At 47.1% G+C, this 22,136-nt stretch overlaps 1 protein-coding gene across 1 annotated transcript; it reads right to left on the reverse strand.

Moving 5' to 3' along the window:
- Window positions 1-1,590: 1,590 nt before the first annotated feature.
- Window positions 1,591-14,090, reverse strand: PIP4P1 (phosphatidylinositol-4,5-bisphosphate 4-phosphatase 1). The gene is made up of 7 exons (XM_033169617.1): window positions 13,868-14,090; window positions 12,469-12,671; window positions 7,152-7,258; window positions 5,298-5,403; window positions 4,447-4,499; window positions 3,816-3,906; window positions 1,591-2,818 (listed from the first exon to the last, which is right to left on the reverse strand). Exons 1-7 carry the CDS (start codon window positions 14,010-14,012, stop codon window positions 2,675-2,677), a joined length of 849 nt encoding a protein of 282 aa, XP_033025508.1. The 5' UTR covers window positions 14,013-14,090; the 3' UTR covers window positions 1,591-2,674.
- Between the last annotated feature and the right edge of the window lie 8,046 nt (window positions 14,091-22,136).

The following is a 22,136-nucleotide window of genomic DNA, read 5'->3' on the forward strand; positions in this document are numbered from 1 at the left end:
CAGCTTTTTTGCAAAGGGAAAAGCCCTGTTTTTTTGAGGATCAGCTAAAGGTTTTGCAGCTTTTTTGCAAAGGGAAAAGCCCTGTTTTTTGAGGGTCAGCCAAAAGTTTTGCAGCTTTTTTTTGCTGCACTACAATTCCCATCACTTCTGACCAGTGGCCATGCCAGCTGGAGCTGATGGGATTCATAGTCCAACACCATCAGCAAGGCCACAGGTTCCCCCATTCCTCAGTTTAGGGGCAGCCCCATATTAGCAACTGTGAACAAGGAATCAAGACCAGGAGAGTTTTTGTTTGAAAGGCACAGGATTAAGTCCACCTACAAGGGAGACAGGGCAGCTGCCGTCATGCCTGGCCACTGTATGTTGGCAGGGCACTTGCGGGGAGTTGTGGGCACAAAAATCTGGAGGGCACCAGGTTGAAATTAGGAAACGGCACATCCCCAATTAGCACCCCCCCCTCCCAAATCCAAATATGGCCCGAACCACACTCCCAAGAAAACAACCACCCAAAGGGCGTCCGCCCCTCAGAAGACGTATGGAATCTTTTACTTTATTTACAACCATCCAATCTGCATTCCTCCTTTGGCTGTGTGGAGGCAAAGGAGAGCGAGAGGCGAGTTTCAGCATGACTGAAGGAGAGACAAGGTGCAGGCACACAGGCGGGAGGGAGCGAGGGAGCCACCGGAAAGGAGAGCGAATCTTAAATAGCTCTATGTACACATCAGTTATTCTTATATATACAAAAGCTGCAACGGCAACAAGTTTGGGGCCACAAGCTCAAAGCCATGGGGGCACGAGGAAAGGGAGGATCTGAGGAAGGGACTTAAAAACACCCCATTGACAAAAGCCAAGACATGCACGGAAGCAGAACTGACGCCTTTCCCCTCTGGTTGCACTGCCAAGGCTGGCTTCCCTCTAAAACAGATGGAGCCAAGCCTCCCTCCCATGAACGTCTCTCAAAGGCCTCAATTGACCTAGGCCAGGGAGTGGGGTATGTTGGGGCCTCCAGCTGCTGCACTTTCAACAGGGTCCAGCAGCAAGGGATGATGGGAGTTGCGAGTCCAGCAACATCCAGAGCCCCAAAGGTTCCCCGATTTAAGGAAAGGAGTACCACCACCACCACCACCCAAAATGCGGTTAACGCAAAAGCATGTTCTTGGAAGCGAGTCGGAAGGGGCAGGGGTGGAAAAGTTATGTCCGGGATCAGAACACAAAAAGAGATGAGGTTGGAATTTCAAGCCAGGAGGAAAAATCGCAGACACAATTGCAGGTAGAAGAGGGGAAAGGACTTAGCTGTCCCGCCCAGTAGTAAATAAGGGAAAGGGAATCCACGCCCCTGGATCCAAGGGTGAAACTTGACAAGTCTCAGTGCATGATTAAGATGGGATTGGGGGGGGGGGTTGTTAAACCAGGCACAAATCAGTGACATGATGCTTAAGATGGGGGAGGGTCCCTCAGCCCCACCCTCCCACGTAGGGATTTGGTTCTTGGGAGGGGCAAGAGGGGGAAATTCCTCCACCAAGGAATGTGCAAACAAAAAAGGGCGGGGAGGGGGAGAGAAATGAAGTAGGATCAAGGGACTTTAAAAAAAAAAAAAGTGTCAAAACGTGGTACCAGAGATTCTGTCAGCATGAGCCTCCCAGATCTCAGGATTGCCGCTGGTCACAGAATAGAGGGCTGTTGGCTGGGTAGGGGACATTTAGCCAAATGCCAGGTGGTATTAAGGGACAGGAGGGTCTGGGGAGAAGAAGGGCCTGGAAGGAGTCTGAGGCACCCACGCCAAGGTGCAAGGTACTGGCCATTAAGTAACCGAGTTCTCCCAAGTGCCACGGGAAGCCAGCAGCCGAGGATCTGGTCGCCTTCCACGCGCCTCTCGTCACAGGCTCACCGTTAAGGAATGTGCAAGGTGCCTCGACTCTCTCGCAGCCTGAGCTGTCCTTCGCAGCCGCCCCAAAGTCACGGAGCAAAGAAAAAGGATGTAGCACTGATTTCTTGTAGCTCCTTCCAGCCCGGGAAGTGTTTCAAAAGCAGCTCAAAAGAGCAGCCGACGGATTCTTAAAACGTACCGCTCTGCCAAAAATGGCCCAGCCGAGTCACTGTAGTTTTTGTTTTTGTTTATATCTCAAGTGGTTGAGCCCATCACAACTGGGATTGGACCGCTTCATAATCTAATCATCTGACCACTCCGGCCACATTCCTCATATGTCCCAGCGCAGTCACCGTAGCTCTGATGTCCCCCACACACGGGAGGCACTCAGGAATTTATGCCAGTTTCTTGGAACCCACAATGTCTAATCACGCAAAAGCCCCTCTTGACGTTGGTCCCATTTAGTGTTCTGTTGCCCCCGGAGAACTCTGCTGGCACTGGGGTAGCGCCCCCCACCCCACCCCCCGATTTCCGCAGGTTAAGAGAGTTCTTCGGGTCAGATCGTTCGTTTTTGGCATCACAAGATCCAGGGTGAACGACCAGGAAAGAGACTCCTGGGGGAGGGTTGTAGCAGCTGCTGAGATGACTGAAAAATGGGGGTGCTGGCACAGCAGGAGGGTGGCCCCGGAAGGTCCCAGCCCCAAAGCGGAAGGAAGGGGGGGAGGAATAAATGAGGACGGACAGGGCTGGCTCTCGGTAGATGATGCGCTGGGAGCAGCAGCAGGAGCTGGAAACGGAGGAAAAGGCTCAGGAGAAGTTCTGGACAGGGTGGCTGACCCTCATGCAGGCCCAGTATGTGGCTCGACCAAGGCACACCAAGGCCAGTAGAATAACCAGGGCCCAAGAGGCGTAGATCCCGCCGTATATCCTGGCTTGCTTCCACGTACCAAACTAGAGACAAAAAGGAGAGGCGAAGAGGAGTCAGCTAATGGTGGTGCTGCCAAGCTGACTTTCACCGCCAGTCAAATGGATAAAGAGGTTTTCTGTGAAAGCGGGAGGGGACTGAGGATATTGGGAGGAGCCCGAGGGCGCACCGTTGCTCAGGGCGCAGCATAAACACCTATGGGGCACAGATAGGCTAGTCTCATGCCGGAAGTGGATGGGGCTCTAACTTGCTGCTTCACACACACCGCAGTGCCGATATATGTGGGTGAGGTTAGGACCAAACTCTGGGAACCACACTCTGAGCGGTCCAACGTGCTCATGTTTCTCTCCAAAACATACCCACCAAGTTTTGCTTCCTAGGGACTTTTCAGGAGTCGCTGTTGAATCTCCCTTGAAATGTCATCTGCCCCTTTTGTAACGTTACGATTTTCTGTACGTGCTCCGTAATTTTGATACCTCAACAAAGCCATTCACAAAATAAGGAAGTGTACTGAGGATTCCATAATGTTGTACTTGAAGGGAGCTTGCCAACGCCTTCGGTGAGCCCTGGCTCCAGGTTGTACAGTCGTACCTTGGATCCCGAACGCCCTGGAACTCGGACGTTTTGGCTCCCAAACGCCACAAACCCGGAAGTGAGTGTTCCGCTTAGTAAATGTTCTTTTGGAACCCAGACATCCGACGGGGCTTCTGATTGGCTGTAGGAGCTTCCTGCAGCCAATCAGAAGCCGCAATTTGGTTTTCGAACCTTTTGAAAGTCGAACTACTTCCAGAACGGATTCCGTACGACTTCCAAGATACGACTGTACTGAGAAATTAGGCTGTACAATGCATGGGGATTCTCAGGGTCGTGGGCTACTTAAAGCCAAAAGCTGCCCCAGGCCCGGATTTAATGAAACTTCCTAATATTTTGCACTGAAAATTGAGCAGCGACGGCTAGTTCAGTTTCAGACAGCAAACGCCAGGAAGGGCCGCACTGGGACTGTGCCTTCTTGCTCACACTCACCGCAAGCCCTGTTGCTGTCACAGCCATCAGCACGCCTAGCAGGAAGCAGCAGAAGCATCTCTTCCGGGGATAGCGTCGCCCGATGGAGGATCTGGGGGCAGATAGAGGCAGCCCATCAAACTGTGCTTAGGGAGCCTCAGTTCTCTGGGGGGATTTGAACACTCAGATCTTGGGGAAGCACTTCAGAGGAGTTTGACGCACTGGCTGGCCCAGATCAAGCAGCCAACCTCTGCTCAGGTGACTAACAAAAATGCAGCTTGTGCTCTTGAGCAGCCTGGCTCAAAATACATAACACACTTCCAGGTTCACCTGTCCGAGGAAAAGAAGAGCCAATCCCACTCCCCCAATCCAGCTACTAGTTCATCAGTGGAATGGTCTCCCTAGAGAGGTGGTGGGCTCTCCTTCCTTGGAGGTTTTTAAGCAGAGGTTGGATGGCCACCTGCCATGCATGATCTAGTTGAGATTCCTGCATTGCAGGGGGCTGGGCTATAGATGACACTCAGGGTCCCTTCCAACTCGACAGTTCTACGATTCTATGAAATGCATACAGCAGCTATTCAGAACATTGCCTCAATCTCCCCCTGCCCCGTTAGCGCGGCTTGTGGGTTAAGGAAGAGAGGAGTTAACTCACACTTTACGGCAGTGAGGACATCGTGCTAATGTGCGGTCCGTGAACTCTGTCCACTGAAGGGAGGAAGAAAACAAACAAACAGACAGACAAAAAGAAAACATGAAGTAAAGCTAGTCAGCCGGATCTGGAGAAAAAGTTGCTTGCTCCAACTCCAGAGGTGCCCACCTGTCGAGCAAACCACCTCCTCACCTGGCTCCCAAGCGCCAGCTATTCAAGCGGGTCTACCAGGGTGCCACAACAGAGGGGGCAAGATTATCCCTTGCCACTCATCCCAAAAGCAGAACAAGGCGCTCCTTAACTGTAGCACGTGGGCCAAGTGATTTGTGAATTACACTTTTATCCTGCCCTTCTGCCAGGGAGCCCAGAGCAGTGGATGTTGCTCCCCCACCAATTTTTCTGTGTAACAATCCTGCAAGGGACGTTCAGCCGAAAGACTCCGATGCCCAGAGGCCGCCCAGAGATGAGATTTGAGGCTGGCAGACAATTTGATCATGGGCTTCCCAGGCCAAGGACAGGCCAACCCAACCCAGTTCCCTCCACATGTTTTGAGACTGAAACTTCCACCAGCCCTGACAATCGGCCACACTGGGGCTGATCTGAGCTGCAGTCCGACCATTAACTGGAAGGCCCCACGTCGACTACCTCTGCTCTGTCCATTACATACATCACTGGTTCAGTTGCTGGCTTCATCACACCAATGTTCTGGGGGAAAGGTATTTTAGGCAAAATAACAAGCTACTGTTTCGTTTCCAAAAGCTGGAGACGGTGGGATGATCCCAAGTCCTAGCCTTCTCTCTTTCCACCCCGCTCCACCCCCAATGACCCTGGCCTCACTTCCAAGCACCCCTTACCAGGAAGTTGTTTTTGCAATGTCCGCAGTTGACGCGCACACCGACCGGCTGTGGCTCAGGACTCAGGGGCCCTGGATGCACTGGGCCCAGGTTAATGATCCTTTTACTGGGAGCAAGGGGGGAGGGGAAAGAAGAAGAATTAGATTAGATGACTGCTCTCATAAGCCTTTCCATGCCTGTGCCAGTGGTACAGCCTGGAAACTGGCACAGCACCCACTTCCCAATCCCAACATTACTCCTTTATTCCCTGCTTGTTGCCAGTATGGTCCCGACATGCAGCTAGGCCTGTCCTCCCAACAGATCCAGCTTGCCCAGCTAACTTCAGTTCCCCAAGGGGAAAAAAATGTATCAAATACTCAGCCGTGACTAAATCCCTAAAACGAGGGACAGGTATAATAGTATAATAAAGAATAAACCAAACTTAACTGAAAAATGGGGTGAGGGTCCCCAAACAACTTAGTGAACTTAGACATATAATTAGATATATTAGATATATATTAGATATATAATACTCAAATGAAAACCCTCAAAACTGAAACCCTAACGAGCTGCCGGCTCTCCCTCGTTTCACTGGATACTCCGTCAGTTTCCTCAGAGGGAAATTAGAAAGTTATCAAGATTAAATCAAAAGAATAACGAGCAGTAGGGTAGAGCCCTCCCAAGAAATTTCATGTAATTTAAACTCAGGCTAGCTAACCTAAATAGTTGTATTAACAAAAAACATAGTTTTGAAGACGAAGCCGCACAGGCTCCTGTGACCAAATGCTATAAGCACATGATAGAGACTGCTGCTGATGTTGCCTATTTCCTGGTTTATATACTGGGTAAGAATGATTTCTTAAAGAGACAGGTTCATTATGTTTAAGGCGTGTCCAAACACTTTACAGCTGAAATTCAGTTCCCCAGCAATACAACTATTGATCACGGCAAGTAAAAAGAGGTGCTCCATCTCTCCATTCCCCACCTCCTAAAACAAGCATCTATGGCCCCCCTGCTTTTGCAACATTGTTTTCACAGTTCCCACACACAACAATCATCAGGCAACTCTGATCACACAATGCCGAAAACGTTTCCTAGTAAATATGTTTTTCTCCCCAGGATACAAGGCTTCTTAATTTTTATTTCAAACAGCACCAGGCTCCTGGCCGCATCCTGTTCAGGGGTGGGAGGGGTTTCAGATTCAGGCTTCTAGTGAAATTAAAGCCATTTATATCCAGTCAATTGGTTGGTCCTCAAGACAGTGTGCACAATATAAAAACAGTTTAAAACAAAACAAAAACTACCGGTAAGTCACCAGAAACAAACCAACTCTGAGCTTATATAACTACTTGTTTACAGGTGCCTCCTAGTTAAGGAAATGCCACTGGAAAAAAGGAGTGCGTAAACAGCTCTCCGATGGTGTCTAGGTCGGGGCGCAGGAGGGCAAAAGTGAAGTCAGGATCAACAGATCTCTGGCAATAGACTTGCAATAGATAAGCAAAAGGTTCTGACTGCCTTAACAAAAAGAAAAATTCTGCCCAATTCTTTCCTTTGATGTTAAGTCACCTGAAACAACGGTGTCAGGTGACTGACAGCTGAGAGGGACTACCCAACTGTCATAGTGGCCCACAGAGGTGTGGGAAATTTAGGACCCGGCTGGCTGGCCAAATCCTGTAAGCCACCACTCCATGGAGCATACATAGTGGGGGTGGAGTTCTAGGGTGCCCTCCCTCGACAAGCATATCCCAAGTTCAGAAATCAAACTTCTTTCATCTGGGCTGCAGAACTGGGGGTCCCACCCCCAAACTCCCCAATGGAATTGCAGCAAAGCCGCCGTGCCCATTTCTCAGCACCTCTCCCAGCCCATTCCATTACCAGTATATCCGAGGGCAGGCAATGCGCTGCGATGTCACTTTGCAGATCAGGAGGCAGTTGCAGGGGCACCTCACGTACTTCTTACCAGGCGGGGCATTTTTGATAGGCTGTAGCAGAAAGAAGGCAAAAGGACACAATCTGTAAGAAGCAAACACACGTCCTGGCTTAAGAGTGAGGGGAGGAGGCCGTTAGGGGCGTGAAAGGTCTATTCCGCTAGGGAAAGATCTTGCAGGGTTTCTGTAATTTATGGGGTGGGGCTGCGGAAGGAAAAGGCACAGAGATGGGAGTGTGAGGATGCCTCAGTGGCAGCCAAGATGGCAGAAGGGTGAGAAGCAGGGGCTAGGTCAAGCATAGGCAAACTTGGCCCTCCAGTTTTTTGGGGACTACAACTCCCATCATCCCTAGCTAACAGGACCAGTAGTCAGGGATGATGGGAGTTGTAGTCCCAAAACATCTGGAGGGCCAAGTTTGCCTGTGCCTGGGCTAGGTGAAATTCTCACCCAGGACCCAGGCTTGAGAAAAGAAGGCTTGACAGCCATCTGTCAGGAATGCTTTGATGGTGTTTCCTGCTTGGCAGGGGGTTGGACTGGATGGCCCTTGTGGTCTCTTCCAACTCTTATGATTCTATGATTCTAAAAGGGGGTATTCATTGCAGCAGAACAGATGAGACTTTAAGCCAGAGAGCCAGAAGGACAAAAGGAGGAGAAAAGCACAGAAATTTTCAGGTCGATTTCCACCCCAGGTCAATTTTTTATTCCATTTTTGGTCCCAAGTATCTTGAACTGTGTATTATATGACAAGCAACCGTCAGTGCTAAGCAAGGGTTCAGAGCAAGTGTTCTGGACCTGGGACTCTTTTAGCCATAAGGCTTTGTAGCTGGTCATAGATAAATCATTAAACTCGCAGCCACACCTCTCCTCCCAATGCAGAAGTGGAGATAAGAATTGTGAAGTGCTTTAAACTCTAGTACGGAATGCAACAATACCCACAACCGCCCAATTTAAGCAGACCGTGCAAAGGAAGGCAGAAGTAATACTACTTCAACTTACAGTGCAGAAGAGAATGTGTGAAAATAACAATGAACTAAGTCACACTGGACTCCAGTGAATATGTCTATAATCTGTCGTGAAGGTTTAGAAGAGGAATGAGGGCTGTGGCCTTACAGTGTTGCTGGACTTCAATTCTTGTCAACTCTGGACAAAGCATGGACAATGGCAAGGAAGGATGGGAGTTGAAATCCAGGAACATCTGGAGGACCGCAAGTTCCTCACTTTAGGTTAAGGCACACAAGCCTCCCTTTGCTGCTAAACTACAACTCTTGATTATCCCTGCTGAACGTTGTAGTCCAAAACATCTGGAGGGCACCAGGCTGGGGAAGCCCAATATTAAGGAATGTTTCAACACGTGAAGAAACTGACATGTGAATGAGGTTTGAATGTGCATTGGGTAATGTATAGAGTGATGATTATGTTGGAAGTCTTCACTCTGCTTCAGTGATTTAATTGTCACTGGGGCCATAACAGACAGCTCGGAGGAAGGGCTGGTGGTGAAAGTCACAGTATGCAAAACAGGGGTGGAAGATATGCATATTTTGATTGGTGGACGGAGGCTTAGAATTTTCATTTGGACAGTGTGATTGGCTGGGGCTCCACCAATGGAGGTTAGTAGTAGTATATATATGGCCTGGTGTGCAGTAAAAGGGGGGTCTAGGAGCTGGAAGGAGGAATTGGTCAGAAGAAATGGACAGCAGAATAAAGGAGGGCCAGGGAAGAAGATAGACGATCCAAGAAGCACGGCCTCAGAAACACGGAGAGTGGCTTGGTGGCCAGAGATCGGGTTTTGTTGAAGATCGCTGAATCACTTGGCTCAGTGAGTTAAGTGGAGAATCTGCCTGCAGCCCCGAGGGAAGGAGAGAGAAGCAGCTCAGAGTGTTGAGCTCTGCTGGCGGTTAGGTGTGCCAGAGAGAAGACTTCCAGGGAACCACAGAAAGATAGATTTGAATGCCAATAGGTCATCAGAGGACTGATAGAAGAGGCTTCTGGTGGTGACCTCCATTAAGAGTGCTGGTAAGGCTTAATTGGAGAGTACAAAGGACAATCTGACTAAAGGGTTTCAACAGAGCAATTATTTCCTTAAAGCTGACTTGTTTAATGTTTATAGCTGACCCTAAGCTGCTGGTATTTATAACGTATTCCCATTTAATGATAAAACACCATATTAAAACAACTAGATAAGCTTGTGCATTTCACGACCTTGAAACATGAGTTATTTCTTCAATATGATAACTACCTGAAAAGCTTTGCACTGTACCTCTACCCCACAGATGCTGTGTTACTGGTAATTTGAGGTTCCAGAGGCAGAAAGTGCAACAGGAATGTGGCAGCAGCACAGCAAACCTGTATAAACCTAGCTCCAAAGTCCAACAGACCATACCTCTTGAACCACACTTCTGTGTTTGTCAGCACCCATAAATGAGATTTCACTTATTGGATGAGAAGAAACTGAGCTAACTACGGTCAGACAGGTTTCTCCAGGTGATTTAAAAAAAAGTCCAGGTTAACTCCAGGTAATTATTCTGGGAAATACATGAAACAACAGAGTAGAGATCTGTAGCTTTGATTTAAAACTTTGGAGGGTGCCGAGACAGCAGTGCATCACACCACACCAACTCTGTGGAATCTGCTTGTCCAAGCATCAAGGCCACTGCTGAGCTGCAATTTCAGCTTCAAGATTTATGTTCGTACGCCGGACTAGGCTTTAGCAAAATTTTAGCGTATTACCTCCTCTCTCAAGTTAACACAGGATATTCTAAACAAGGGAGCAGTGCAAAGGGAGGAATGGGGAGAAGCAAAGCCAAGAAAGGAAGCTCTGCCCCACTGTGGAACTGTCCTTATAGCAAGACTTTGCACCAGCCAGGCACCCTGTGTGTTCAAAGTGGTGGTCCGTGCACATTATCTTAGTAGTGCTTCCAAGAGCCCAGTAATTCAGAGTATTATTGCCTCCGTAAGTTCAGACCTACAAGGAACTAGGCGTGGGGATGAAGAAAAAGGAAATCCCCATTAGCTCTGTTGTGCAAATGAACCATCTCCGAATCCTTCAGTAACAACATGAGTGCAGGATAAGTTTTTCCTCATGCTATATATTGGGAACAAGGGATGAGGAACTGAGTCAAGGATGTGCATCTTTCACCTTCCATTTTCCTTCCATTAAAACGGTTGGGACTAGGGCTCCCTAAGTTGCCCCTCTCATATCTATTTACTGTAAGGCTTTTGGGAGGAGGTAGCCTTCTTTTTGGGAAGGGTGTTTGCTGTTGCACTTTTTTGGTCTGTACTGTATTTTGAGGTTGTTTGTCTGTAGGGGTTGGTGTTTCACCTGCTTTTTAAGTGTGTTTCTGACCATCGCCAACTTTTCATCTGTAAAATGAGTACGTCTCTTATAATTCCCAGGTGTACCCCTAAACTCCAAAGAGGTTGGGAACACCTGTGTCAGAGGGCCTAACACTCTGTTTGGCTGATTGGTGAATGTTGACTGGGATTGCAGAAAGAAGTGATTCATCTCATCCAAATTCATTGCCACCTTTAATTTAATTTTATTTTTTGCACTTCTTTCTGCAATCCCAGTCAACATTGTGGAGGAAGCTCCTCAAGAGGCAGGGTATATTTTTTAAAAAATAAAAAACCTCAAAAGCATCCTGGAGTGGTTCCAAGATCTCAATTTCCCATATAAGCAGATGAGTGCTGCTAGATGAGACAAAAATGCCTGTTCCCCGACATTTACTAACACAGTGCAAGTAACTGCCCTCTCCTTTAGATTCTTGTTCAGCAAATTTTAATTCAGAGGTATGTTGCCTCTGTAGCGGGAGATTCCACAGTCACCATTGACAATTTATGAATCCCTCCTCCTCCATGTGTCTGCGTAAGCCACTTTTAAACCTACCTAAGCTGTTGACCCAACACCCTGTCTGGTGTCATTGGTTAATTATGTAGGGGTGTGAACAGGAACTGGTATGCCTCTTGGTTATGCTCAATGTCAATCGGTTTTCACTGTGTGACCCCAGGATCCAATGTTATGAGAGAGGAGAGAGAAAAGTTCCTACCCATTTTCTTCTTTTCTCATTAGGTCCCAAGTTAAAAGGAAGTGAGCTGGTTGCTTTCCATCAGCCTAGCACAGCCACCAGCAAGCTGGTGCCCTGAGATGTTTTGGGTTACAACTCCCATCAGCTGTAGTTGGAAACAGCTTGCCAAAGGCTGACTCAACAGTTACCTGGAGAACCAACAACTTACAGACAAAACTGACTTATCCCAAGTCAGGCCACTTGTTCACCTAGCTCAGTAGACCCGCCTACAGTGGGTCTCTTGAGTTTCACAATGGAAGCCTTTCCCAGATCCACCAGGATATGCCAAAGTTGGAACATCACATCTTTTAGAATGGATGTGATGCAGGTGTTTTAACACCAAGCTAGATCAATTGTACATCTTTTGCCTGAGCTCGTCTCATGGTTAAATAACAGTCCTGCTACAGAAAAAAAGACCCTACAACTAGATTTATGTGTACCTAATCTGTAACCTGGGCTATAACTTGGCTATTAGTTTTTAAAATATTTTTATTAAAGATTTTCTTGATTTACAAAGGTAGTGCAATGTCTCTCTTGTATTTTTCCATATAACATTCTTACAAAATCAGTTTTTGTTGTTGAGACGTTAGGAAGAAAAGGGGGAGAGAGGTGGGTGGGATGGGGAGATAGGTGGGGTGGGGTGACGATGTTTCTATTTTACTTAATATGAGTGGGGTTTGGTGTCAACGTTGTTTGTGCAGGTTCTATATTGTTCGCTTGTTTGGCGGTGAGAGAGGTCAGAGTTGGCGTAGGGTGTGATTGTTCATTTGTGGTTGGCTGTGGTGATCTTTGGTTTCCTGTGAGTGGGGTTGGTGGGTGTTTTGGATCAGGTTGGCCATATTGATTTGTATGCTGTCGGTAGATTTTTGTCATTGTCTTGTTGGGCTGTGTGTGTGATGATGGGGAACCATACCGGGGTGAAGGTGTCTTCTTCTGTTTGACTCCGTGTCAGTTTCAGGTTACTGGTTAGTTTTTCTAGTAGGGCTGTTTCTGGCTGCTTATAACTTGGCTATTAGAAGTGATGTTGTGGGTAGCAGCTGAGGTTGAGAAATAATGGCTGTTGAGCTAAAGATGAAACAAGCCTAGAGCTTCGATAATTGAGACAATATCTGTGCCAAGGATCTCCTGGCACACATCTCCTCCTCTTCACCACTACCTCAGCCCCACTGCCATCGTACCACCCGCCCTTCCAACAGTGCTCACCGTGGCCTCGTTGCAGACGCTGCATTTCACGACATGCTGATGCATCTTGCCCTCAACATTGATGGGGCTCTGGCAAACCCGGCAAGTGATCATGGGAGCACTGCCGCTCTCTGGAGACGCCATAGGCGAGTAGGGTGGGGGGTCCTCTCCGGGAAGCACAGCTGCCTGGCCCCCATCGTTGACCCCACTGAAGGAAGGAAACCCTTTCAAGAGGAAAGAAAGAAGTGTCTGTGGAAAGGGAGCATGGACTATTGCTTCAGTGTCCCAACCCCTCTTCACTCTGCTTCAACCAGACCTGCATCTCAGCTGCCTTTTCCCAAAACAACACACATCACATTTCACAGATATTTCAACAACCCCTTAAAAAAAAACCAACAACGACAACCCTGTCCTCGGCTCTGCCCAAATTTATCCCACGAGACTCCAATATCTACTGGCACTTGGCTTAACTCTTCACCCGCTCCACCCCACCGAGTGGATCAGAAAAAGACAAGGATGTTATTCATTTGCTTGTTTATTTTTTGCAATAGGATCTCCAATTGTCAGCCAATGTATTATTGCCTCCTGTAAATGCTCAAACTCAGCATTTGGGGAACCCCTCCACAAGGTGATCCACCTCTCTCCTCTAACATGTTGCCCATCAGACTACAGTGGTACCTCAGGTTACGGACGCTTCAGGTTACAGACTCCGCTAAATAATGCTTCAGGTTAAGAACTTTGCTTCAGGATAAGAACAGAAATCATGCTCTGGCAGTGCAGAGGCAGTGGGAGGCCCCATTAGCTAAAGTGGTGCTTCAGGTTAAGAACAGTTTCAGGTTAAGAACAGACCTCCAGAACGAATTAAGTTCTTCACCTGTACTGTGAAGCCAATCATGCCCTCCCCCCCCCCACAGCACCCTACAAAAATCCTTGCCAGACCAACCCTGAACTTCTCCACTTACTTATCAAACCTTTATTAGGCATTTACATATAAAATTGCAAGATCAAGAATCACGTACAAAAACTTTAAAATATATATACACAAAGAAACAACATTTAAACTCATAGGCTGATGTATGGTGTGTGTTAGTAAAATCTAAAATTTCCTCCTGTTAAAGTGCTCCTTGAAGCACTGCTGCCAAAAATTCAGCTACCCCCGCACTTCTCCACTTACTGCCTCACTAATTGCTGGGCAGGGGAGCCTAGAACCCCCATTGCCTGTAGCCCAGCCCTTGCAGCACATGGCCACGCCTTCATTCGAAGTAGCCACGCCCACGCAGCTAAAGACCCCGCCCCTGATGCTTTTAACTCCGCTTTTTCTACCTAGGAGGCTTCCCTCGCTTTCTTCCCCCCTACGCCCCTCTATTGCTCCCCCACTCAATTGGAACATCATGCATATTAATGAGGGGGCGTGGCTCACCCTGAGGAGGGTTCGGCTTCCCCGGCGGGTTCGAGGCGGAGGCCGAGACCAGCCCTGCGGGCCCCACCAGCCCTCCAGCGCCGAGGCCGCCCCCATCCCCGGGCTCGGCTGGTAGCAGCGGGGAGCGCTCGCCGTCCGCAGCCATCGCTGCTACTGTTGCTGCTGCAACCGCCCTGGTCTTCGTCCCTCTCGGCTTCCGTAGCGCACGACCCCGCCTCTTGCCCCCCCCTCCGCGTCACTCTAATCATGTGACGAAGGAAATCCTGTTCCTGTTGACTGCAAAGAGCCTCGTCACGTGAAGGGAGACAGGGAATTTGTTTACTGATTGGGCACTGTGGCCGAGCCCGTGCAGCTCCCGCGCGCCTTGATTGGGCAGGAAACGTGCCCGCCCACAGCATACACTTGCCCCTCATGTCACCCTCATCCCATGACTCTCCTCTGGCCTTTTCATTGGCTGCTCGTGAAGTCCGCTCCCTCTTGTCCCCTGAGTCATTTCCTCCCGCCCCTCCGCTGATTTACAATACGCCTGTCAGAGCGGTGCGAACTGAGGAACGGTTGACCCACGTGACAAGCAATCCAAGTGTTTTCATTGGCTGAGACCTGTCGCTGTTCCATAGTATGATCCCACGTCTCTGCGTGTATTGGCCGAGACAGGGCCTTATTTTTCACGTGATGAAAACTCTGTTCTCCCATTGGATAGACTCAAGCTCACCCCTGTCCTTCACTCAGGATGTCTCCTCCCGTTCTCTGAAGTTTGCCCCGCCTCTTATAGTATCTCCGTATTGCCACGCCCCTCAGGCAATGATTGACGTCCCAGGCAATATTCCATTTGAAAGCGCGGGGGGCGGGGGCGGCGGAAGCATATGAGCACAAATGTCAATTTGCATATACGCTTATATATGCAAATATATGCAAATCCTTGTTACACATCCTAGGAGCCCAAACCGGAAGGACCAGTAGTGAAGGTGCTGAGGTTATAGAATTATAAATTGAATTAGGATATTTTCATTTAAATGCAAAACACATTTTTATTGAAATGTAAATGCATACTACATTTAAAAATAAAAGGTGTGTTCTTAGGCATGTGGTTGGCTGCTGTGAGAACAGGATGTTGGACTCCATGGGCCTGATCCAGCCAGTCTATGCTGAAGTTCATTAGGTACAAGGTGATACTATATTCAGGTCAGTTTCGCATGGGAAAGGTAGGGAGCACAGAATGCCTGTTGAGGAATTCATTGTGATCAAAAATCTTGCACATTTTAATACTAAGAGATACTGACCCATTAAAAAAAAATCAACCCCCTTTGTCATGTTCTACTAAAAACTAAAAGCTGAAAGCCTGCAGGCTAAGCAGAAATCCAAATATGCACCCTACCTATTAAAACTGCATACAGTGTAATTTAATTTAATTATGCAAATCAAAATGTGACCAAAATGACGGGGGAGGATCTGAGTTGAACAAAAAACGAGCTAAAGCCAACCAACGAAACTGCAACTTTGTTAAGCTGTGAAACAAGAAAGCTACTTATCACCATGTTCTGTTGATGCCCAATTGTTAAGCATTAAATATTATCTTTGTTTAATTATGTGTACACTGCACTTGTGCATCTTGTTTGCATAGCTTTTGCTAGGCCATATATACTTCCCAGACGCAGTGAGGCAGGGTGTAGCTGTCAATGGTGACATACTTATCCACAGTGCTATTTTTTCTAGAAAAAGAGGTGCCAGTACTCACAATGAACGCCTCTCTTGTTCTCTTATAATGGCAATGGCACCCATCCGAGAGGTGTCAGAACTGAGTTCCAGCGAGTTCTGGCTGGAAAAAAGAAAGCCCTGCTTATCCACATTCTGCTGGAGAGGGGTTGTTCCAGTAGCAGTTTTGCGAATTTCCATGTCACAACAATGCTGGCTGGAAGCAGGATGCGGTCCTATGCTTTAATAGTGCTTCCATATTTCATTCATTCAGCCACATTCTGAATACCAAGAGGACCTGCATGGTGCAAAGGCATCAAATACCGTCGTACCTTGGTTCTCGAACGTCCCAGAACTGGTACATTTCAGCTCCCGAACACCCAAGAGCTTCTTGCAGCCACCAGAAACCGTGCTTTGGAGGTCGAACGTTTTGGAAGTCGAACAGACTTCGGGAACAGATTCTGTTAGACTTCCAAGGTACAACTGTAACTGCAAAAGTTTCAGGCTGAGTTCATGGATCTATATACTGGCCGTTTCCCAAGAAGCGGTGGCCAATCATGAATTCCCATGTCATATTGATCATGTGTCTCCCATATACACACAGGTTTCCCCTGAAAATGTTAAGGTGTTCACCAAGCATATGTGCATAGCTGTTAACCCTCCCTGCTGTTTCCCAATGCTATGATAAGGGAATTTCCCGCAATAAAAGGGAAAGGTTGACAGCTATGCATATGTGTGATCCAGACCTGCAACATGAAGTATTGCTAGGTAGGGGCCCTTAGTAGCCTGGTAGACAGAGGGGTCATCCATACTTAACTTTGCTCTGCATTTCTAGGCACAGCTCTGGACTTTCCACGTCTGTGTCAGCCCCCCCTTTTTTTGCTGACACTGCAAAAAACTGCTCTTTACAGCTGAAATGGAGCAAATGGAAATCAGCAAAAAATCTGAATTGCCATTTGTTCCAATTCAGTGTTAAAGAGTGGATTTTCCTGGGGAAAGTGGTGGGGTGAAGAAGAAGAAGAACTCAGGCATCAAGTAGGTATATGTGCTCCTGTGCCTAGAAAGCACAAGGCAAAAGGTAAGTGTGGGTGAGCACAGAGTGCAAGTCACTGGGTTCAGTTCCCAGTATCATCTCAGTCAGTGGCTTGTCAGCTAATAGCTTCCGGTAATTAATTGTCTTAAGACTGCTTCCAGGTGACCTGTTTATTGAGCGCACATCCTGATTCATTTACACCATTGTTGTAAGGAGGATAGTCAACATCAGCTGCTGACTGAACATCCATTCTGATTTGTTTGTGGGGAGGTTACAGAACCCTGCATCAAAGCAATAGTTACCCCACACTTTCCAAAGCATTTCCATCTGGTTGATTGGGGTAAGGGAGAGAGGCTTTGTTATGGAAGAGTGCCAAATGAACTTTAAATCTGCAACCAGAATTCCCTGGCATGCAATTGGAATCTCACCCCAAAACAGGGGCAGTCTGGAAGTGCTCTGTGTTCCCCAATCAAAAAAGAAGCGGGGGGGGGGGGACCAAGTCATGGCTGACCTTATGCCACAGCCTTGCTATGATCATATGATGAAATGGAGATAGCAATCAGCCTATCAGCATTGCTGCACAAAATAAGTCGCATGAGAGGAACAGGATGCTTTAATTCCAGCAGCATATAATTAATTTAAAGCATTAGGAAATGCAATTCACACACACATGCACACCACTTACTGTACAGTTCACATGGAACCATCCTAACCTTCAACAGGGCAGCTTGTTCAGAGACCATTTCTGAATTTTCCCATGAAAATCTAGGAGAACTATCAACACAGTAACTGTGTGTGTGGCCAGTGTGATATAGGAAATAAGAGTGGCAAAAGGATACAGAGGGAAGTGGTGGTTTTAAACAGCAACAGAGGTTTGAATGAATCGCAAAGGAAGGAAAGAGAGGAGGAAAAGAGACAATTTCAAACAATGGCAGAGGTTTGAGTAGAGTGACCAGAGGGTAACACTGAGCGGGGAGAAATGGCAGTTATACAACCAGGTTTGACTACAGCGGAAAGGGAGCTGGGAAAGGCTCTGTTGTGTCAGCTTGTTTTGTGTTAGCTTCTCTGCTATTTCTCCTTGTTGAGATTGGTTTGTTTGCTTGCTTTTTTATTTTTATGTTAAAAAAAAACCGCTCATCATATTTCTAAGGCTGGACCTAGACACATCAAAGAAGCGTATCAGCTCAACGCGTTGTAAACTTTGTAGGAGAAATCGGGTTGACAAAAACGGAACTCTACAGCGGCATCTGGCGTCACAGTGTTATAATGCATATACAACACATATAAAGTGCTTTTTCTTTGCCAATGTAGCTGAGTTCCAAGCCTGCTTTACTCAAACCTCTGCTGTTGCTTAAAACAACATTGTTTGTCTCAATGTCCCTCCATTTACTTTCCCCAAACTTCTGCCCTTGTTTGAGTACAGGAAGAAGGTGGAGACACTGAAAGGGAAAATGTAGACTCTTTTAAACTTCTCCACAGCCTCATATTCCACTGTACCTTCCCACAATGTGTTTCACTCCAGGTACCATGTGTTCTCTTCAACATGAAGTTCCAGATCCACTGTATTAATTTAGGAGAGCTAATTTGTTAACAAGCAAACACCCATATATGTACAACATCCATCAACTGAACTTAACCTTCTCTACTTGAACAAGCCAACTGATAGGTTTGCTCTTTATACTATTTATTTATTTCATGAAATTTATATACTGCTTGATTGTAGAAAACAAAATTCTTTACCGAAAGTGTTTTACAAAAAATATAAAATGGAAGATAAAACAATAAAATAGTCACTAAGAAATTTGTAACTGTAATTTAAAACACACTGTACAAAAGGGTAAAATCTATTCGCAGAGCATAATTCTTTCTGAGATGAAAAATGCAAGATCCCTTTTCATATACAGTGGTACCTTGGTTCGCAAACGCCTTGGTACTCAAACGCCTTGGTTCCCAAACGCCGAAAACCCGGAAGTAAGTGTTCCGGTTTTCGAATGCTTTTCGGAAGCCGAATGTCTAATGCGGCTGTTGGCTATTGTTACCGGGGCACCTGCACGAATCAGAAGCTGCACTTTGGTTTTCAAACATTTCAGAAGTCAAACGGACTTTCGGAATGGATTAAGTTTGGCACCTTTGTTTTTGCTATTTATTTTGCTATTTATTTTTGTGGCTTTTCTGGTTAATTTGTTTTCTTGACTGTGTGGAACCCAGTTCAGCTACTGATTGATTGACTGTGGAAATGGATAAAAGCCCCCCATCCAAACAATGACTATCATCAGTGCAGGTAAGAATTTTTTTAAAAAATTTTTTAAAATCATTTACAATACTGTCTTATTTGTTTTCTTGTTTACATGCCTGTATAAAAGGGTTTGGGAAAACCCCAACTTGGGGTGCAGCTCTGAACAAACTTTTCTGGTGGTTTGTCTTGCTGCCACCTTTCTCGTTTGCAGCTTGACATAAAATCTGATTCTATGTCCATTTGAAAAAAAGCAGATCCCGGTCTCTCTCATCGTTGCTGGGACGAAGTGACTTGGCTGTGCCCGGACCTCAGGGTGGACCTTTGCCCACAAAACTTCTAACACCTGGCTACCCTATCACATCCATGCCACTGAGCCCAGCCCCTTGCCTGCCCTCTGTTTGGCCGCCATGGCACATGGCTATTGGCTTGGCACATCTGGCACCACTGGCCCACTGCCATTCCAGCTCAGGGACACTGTGGACGCAATCAAATGACAGGGCATTTTTGTTTGCTCTTGTGAAAGGCATTTCCCTCCCTTTAATGTTAATGTCTTCTTTTGTAAAAACAAATTGTCCACCCCTATCTTGATCCACTATCTTTGTTGACTTAGGTTTCCTCAGTATAGCAAGCAAGATATTATATAAGGCTGAATAAATAACACGAGAGCACAATCTCGTGATAAGGGGGTCGTCAAACTTTTCCTGAAAATGCAGATAAGGGTCATTTTTTTTTTTTAACTTTCTCTCCGGCTAAATCAGAATATGCGTTCTCCCCATAATCACCCAGTGTTGTTTCCACAAGCCTAGCTCTATTAAAATGTTAAATGTGAGGTCCATCTTTGGCCGACCTGGTTCCCCTTCATAATGTACCGGTAGGTATGGTACAGGTGCAACCTAGAATTCTAGCCTGGTCAGTAGCAATGTTTCAGTTAACAAATGTCTTGGTGGCACAGAGAATTTGCATACCTAGCTGTGTATCTTGCTACACCAGAGTACAGAAGGACCTGAGATTTAATTTGGAAGGCTTTCAGGTGGTATAAGATAGGAAAATATGTCCCATAGGACAATAGACTTCAAAAATAAATGCCTGAGGGTGAAGGTTAAAAAGTAAAAGACCCCTGGACAGTTAAGTCCAGTCAAAGGTGACTATGGGATGTGGTGCTTATCTCGCTTTTCAGGCTGGGGGAGCCAGCGTTTGTCCACACACAGCTTCCCGGGTCATGTGGCCAGCATGACTAAACTGCTACTGGTGCACCGAGGACTGTGATGAGTGCCAGAGCGCATGGAAATGCCATTTACCTTCCCACCGCAGTGGTACCTATTTATCTATTTGCGCTGGTATGCGTTCGAACTGCTAGGTTGACAGAAGCTGGGACAGAGCAATGGGAGCTCACCCTGTCATGGGGATTTGAACCGCTGACCTTCCAATCAGCAAGCCCAAGAGGCTCAGTGGTTTAGACTACAGTGCCTCAGGGTAGGGAGTGTAATGGTGTAAAAAAAAGTGACCCTTGATAATATGAATGCATGCTATGCTTCACTGTCAAAAGTGCTTGTTCAAGTAAGAAGGATGGATAGAAAAAACATATGTTGATGCCTGCCTTGCATCCTCCTTTGAAACAGCAGCAGAGTCCAGAATCTGCTATTTAAATTTCCCAGAATGCCTCTGAGTTACACTATTCTGGTAGCAGCATTGTGGGAAATATCAGGCCCTTCTGCCTCCGCTTGTTGCCTCCAAGGAAGCGGGGCGCCGGCATCCACATCAGCCTGCCAGAGGGCAACTTGCCAAGGGCCTCGTCACGCTTGGAGCTGGACGCTCCTGGAGAAGTCTTTCTAAGATCTTTTGCTAGAGAGAGGCTTCTTTGCGCAAAGTGTGTCTCCCATTGACCTGCCATGGCCCATTAATTAGCAAAGAGTTGGAGGTAACTCCCCCCCCCCCCCGCCTGAGGACCACATTCCTTTGTCGGCAACCAGCCAGGGGCTGTGTGCCAGCCAGAGGCAAAAAGTGTGCAGAGCAATAGATGCGACCTGTACCTTTGTACAGTAGGTTACGTTTCTGCCTTGCAAAAGACAGAGATTTCCGCACACACCTGTCTCCTCCTCCCAGGCAAACAAAAGGCATTACTACTACAGTTCAGGTAAACATTCCAGCTGGGTTAAAGCACCCAAGGAGGATGTGGACTATGGGATGGGGTTGTGGTCTAGGGAGAGTCCTGAGGGCTACACAGAGACATCTGGAGGGCCCATATTTTCTATGGGCCTGAGGTTCTCCCCACCCCTGAATGAGCAGATTGCCCTTTTTTCATAGGTGTATCCAAAATGGGTAGCTGTGTAGAAACCATGGAGCATCTTTAGAGCCATATTGTGGTCCATATATTCCAACTTTCACTATTTGTTCCTATTTTCCAAGTTTCTATTGCTCTTCTTTTCCCACACATCTTCGGTGTTTTTTCTTTTGGAAGGGAAACCTTGTTAAAATGATCAGTGTGGAGAACTAGAGTTGCTCTTCCTCAGGGTTCACAGGCCGTCCAGGAAGTTAAATCCCAGAGCGGGGAGAGTGGGAGGGGGAAATTTATCATGGCTTCAAATCACTATGTACGTAATGAACACACAGGCGCCTGCCTTCTCATACGCTGAGGTCTGATGTGAACTGTTGACAATAACCCTTTCCCAAACAATTATGTTTGACTAATACAGTATGCACGTAGTCAAAGGAACAAACGGCAACACCTCCTGGCTTTTAAATCCGTGAGCAAGTATAAAGGCCGGTTGCACAACAGCAGTAGCCATGAAACAAGAACCAGAAACGAGAGACACCGAGAGGGGGGAAGTGGTGGTTCAAAACAACAGAGAGATTTTAGTAAAGCAGGGTTGGAGGAAACCGAGAGGAAAATTGGCTATTAATCCCCGGGCCATAGACGATGACAAAGAGCAAGCATAGATGCTCTCACAATCAGCAGCATGAACAGACAATTCAGAGATGAGAGGACCCCAGCGGCAACTGCTTCTTCAACTGAACCAATGGAGCAGGTGGAGTGGGCTGTCTTGCCTCAGCTCTCCCTCTGCTGCACACATAAATGCATCTTCTCAATTATGGATCTTCTCGGTTTTCTGCCCCCTTGGCTCGGCACCCTGTGTGTGGGAACTGGCCACCCTAAATCTGGTGCTGTGTGACGATGGGCAAAATAGCTGTGGTCCTATATGTCCATTGGTTCCAAGCTTCTCAAGTCACCATGCGGGGGCACTGTGTGCCCCACGGTTTGAGAACTGGTTCTAAAATAAGAAACAGCCCCAAGAGGGTTGGAGTGGGCA

The sequence above is a fragment of the Lacerta agilis genome, chromosome 14 (assembly GCF_009819535.1).
Source record: "Lacerta agilis isolate rLacAgi1 chromosome 14, rLacAgi1.pri, whole genome shotgun sequence".
Lineage (NCBI taxonomy): Eukaryota > Metazoa > Chordata > Lepidosauria > Squamata > Lacertidae > Lacerta > Lacerta agilis.

What these genes read in the sequence shown, in the direction of transcription:
- PIP4P1 (XM_033169617.1), bottom strand. Translation starts at nt 14,012, where the DNA reads ATGGCTGCGGACGGCGAGCGCTCCCCGCTGCTACCAGCCGAGCCCGGG. An exon ending in GCGTCTGCAACGAGGCCACG is followed by an intron (nt 7,259 to 12,468) that starts GTGAGCACTGTT and finishes TTTCTGCTACAG; the next exon opens with CCTATCAAAAATGCCCCGCC. An exon ending in TGTCCTCACTGCCGTAAAGT is followed by an intron (nt 3,907 to 4,446) that starts GTGAGTTAACTC and finishes ATCTGCCCCCAG; the next exon opens with ATCCTCCATCGGGCGACGCT.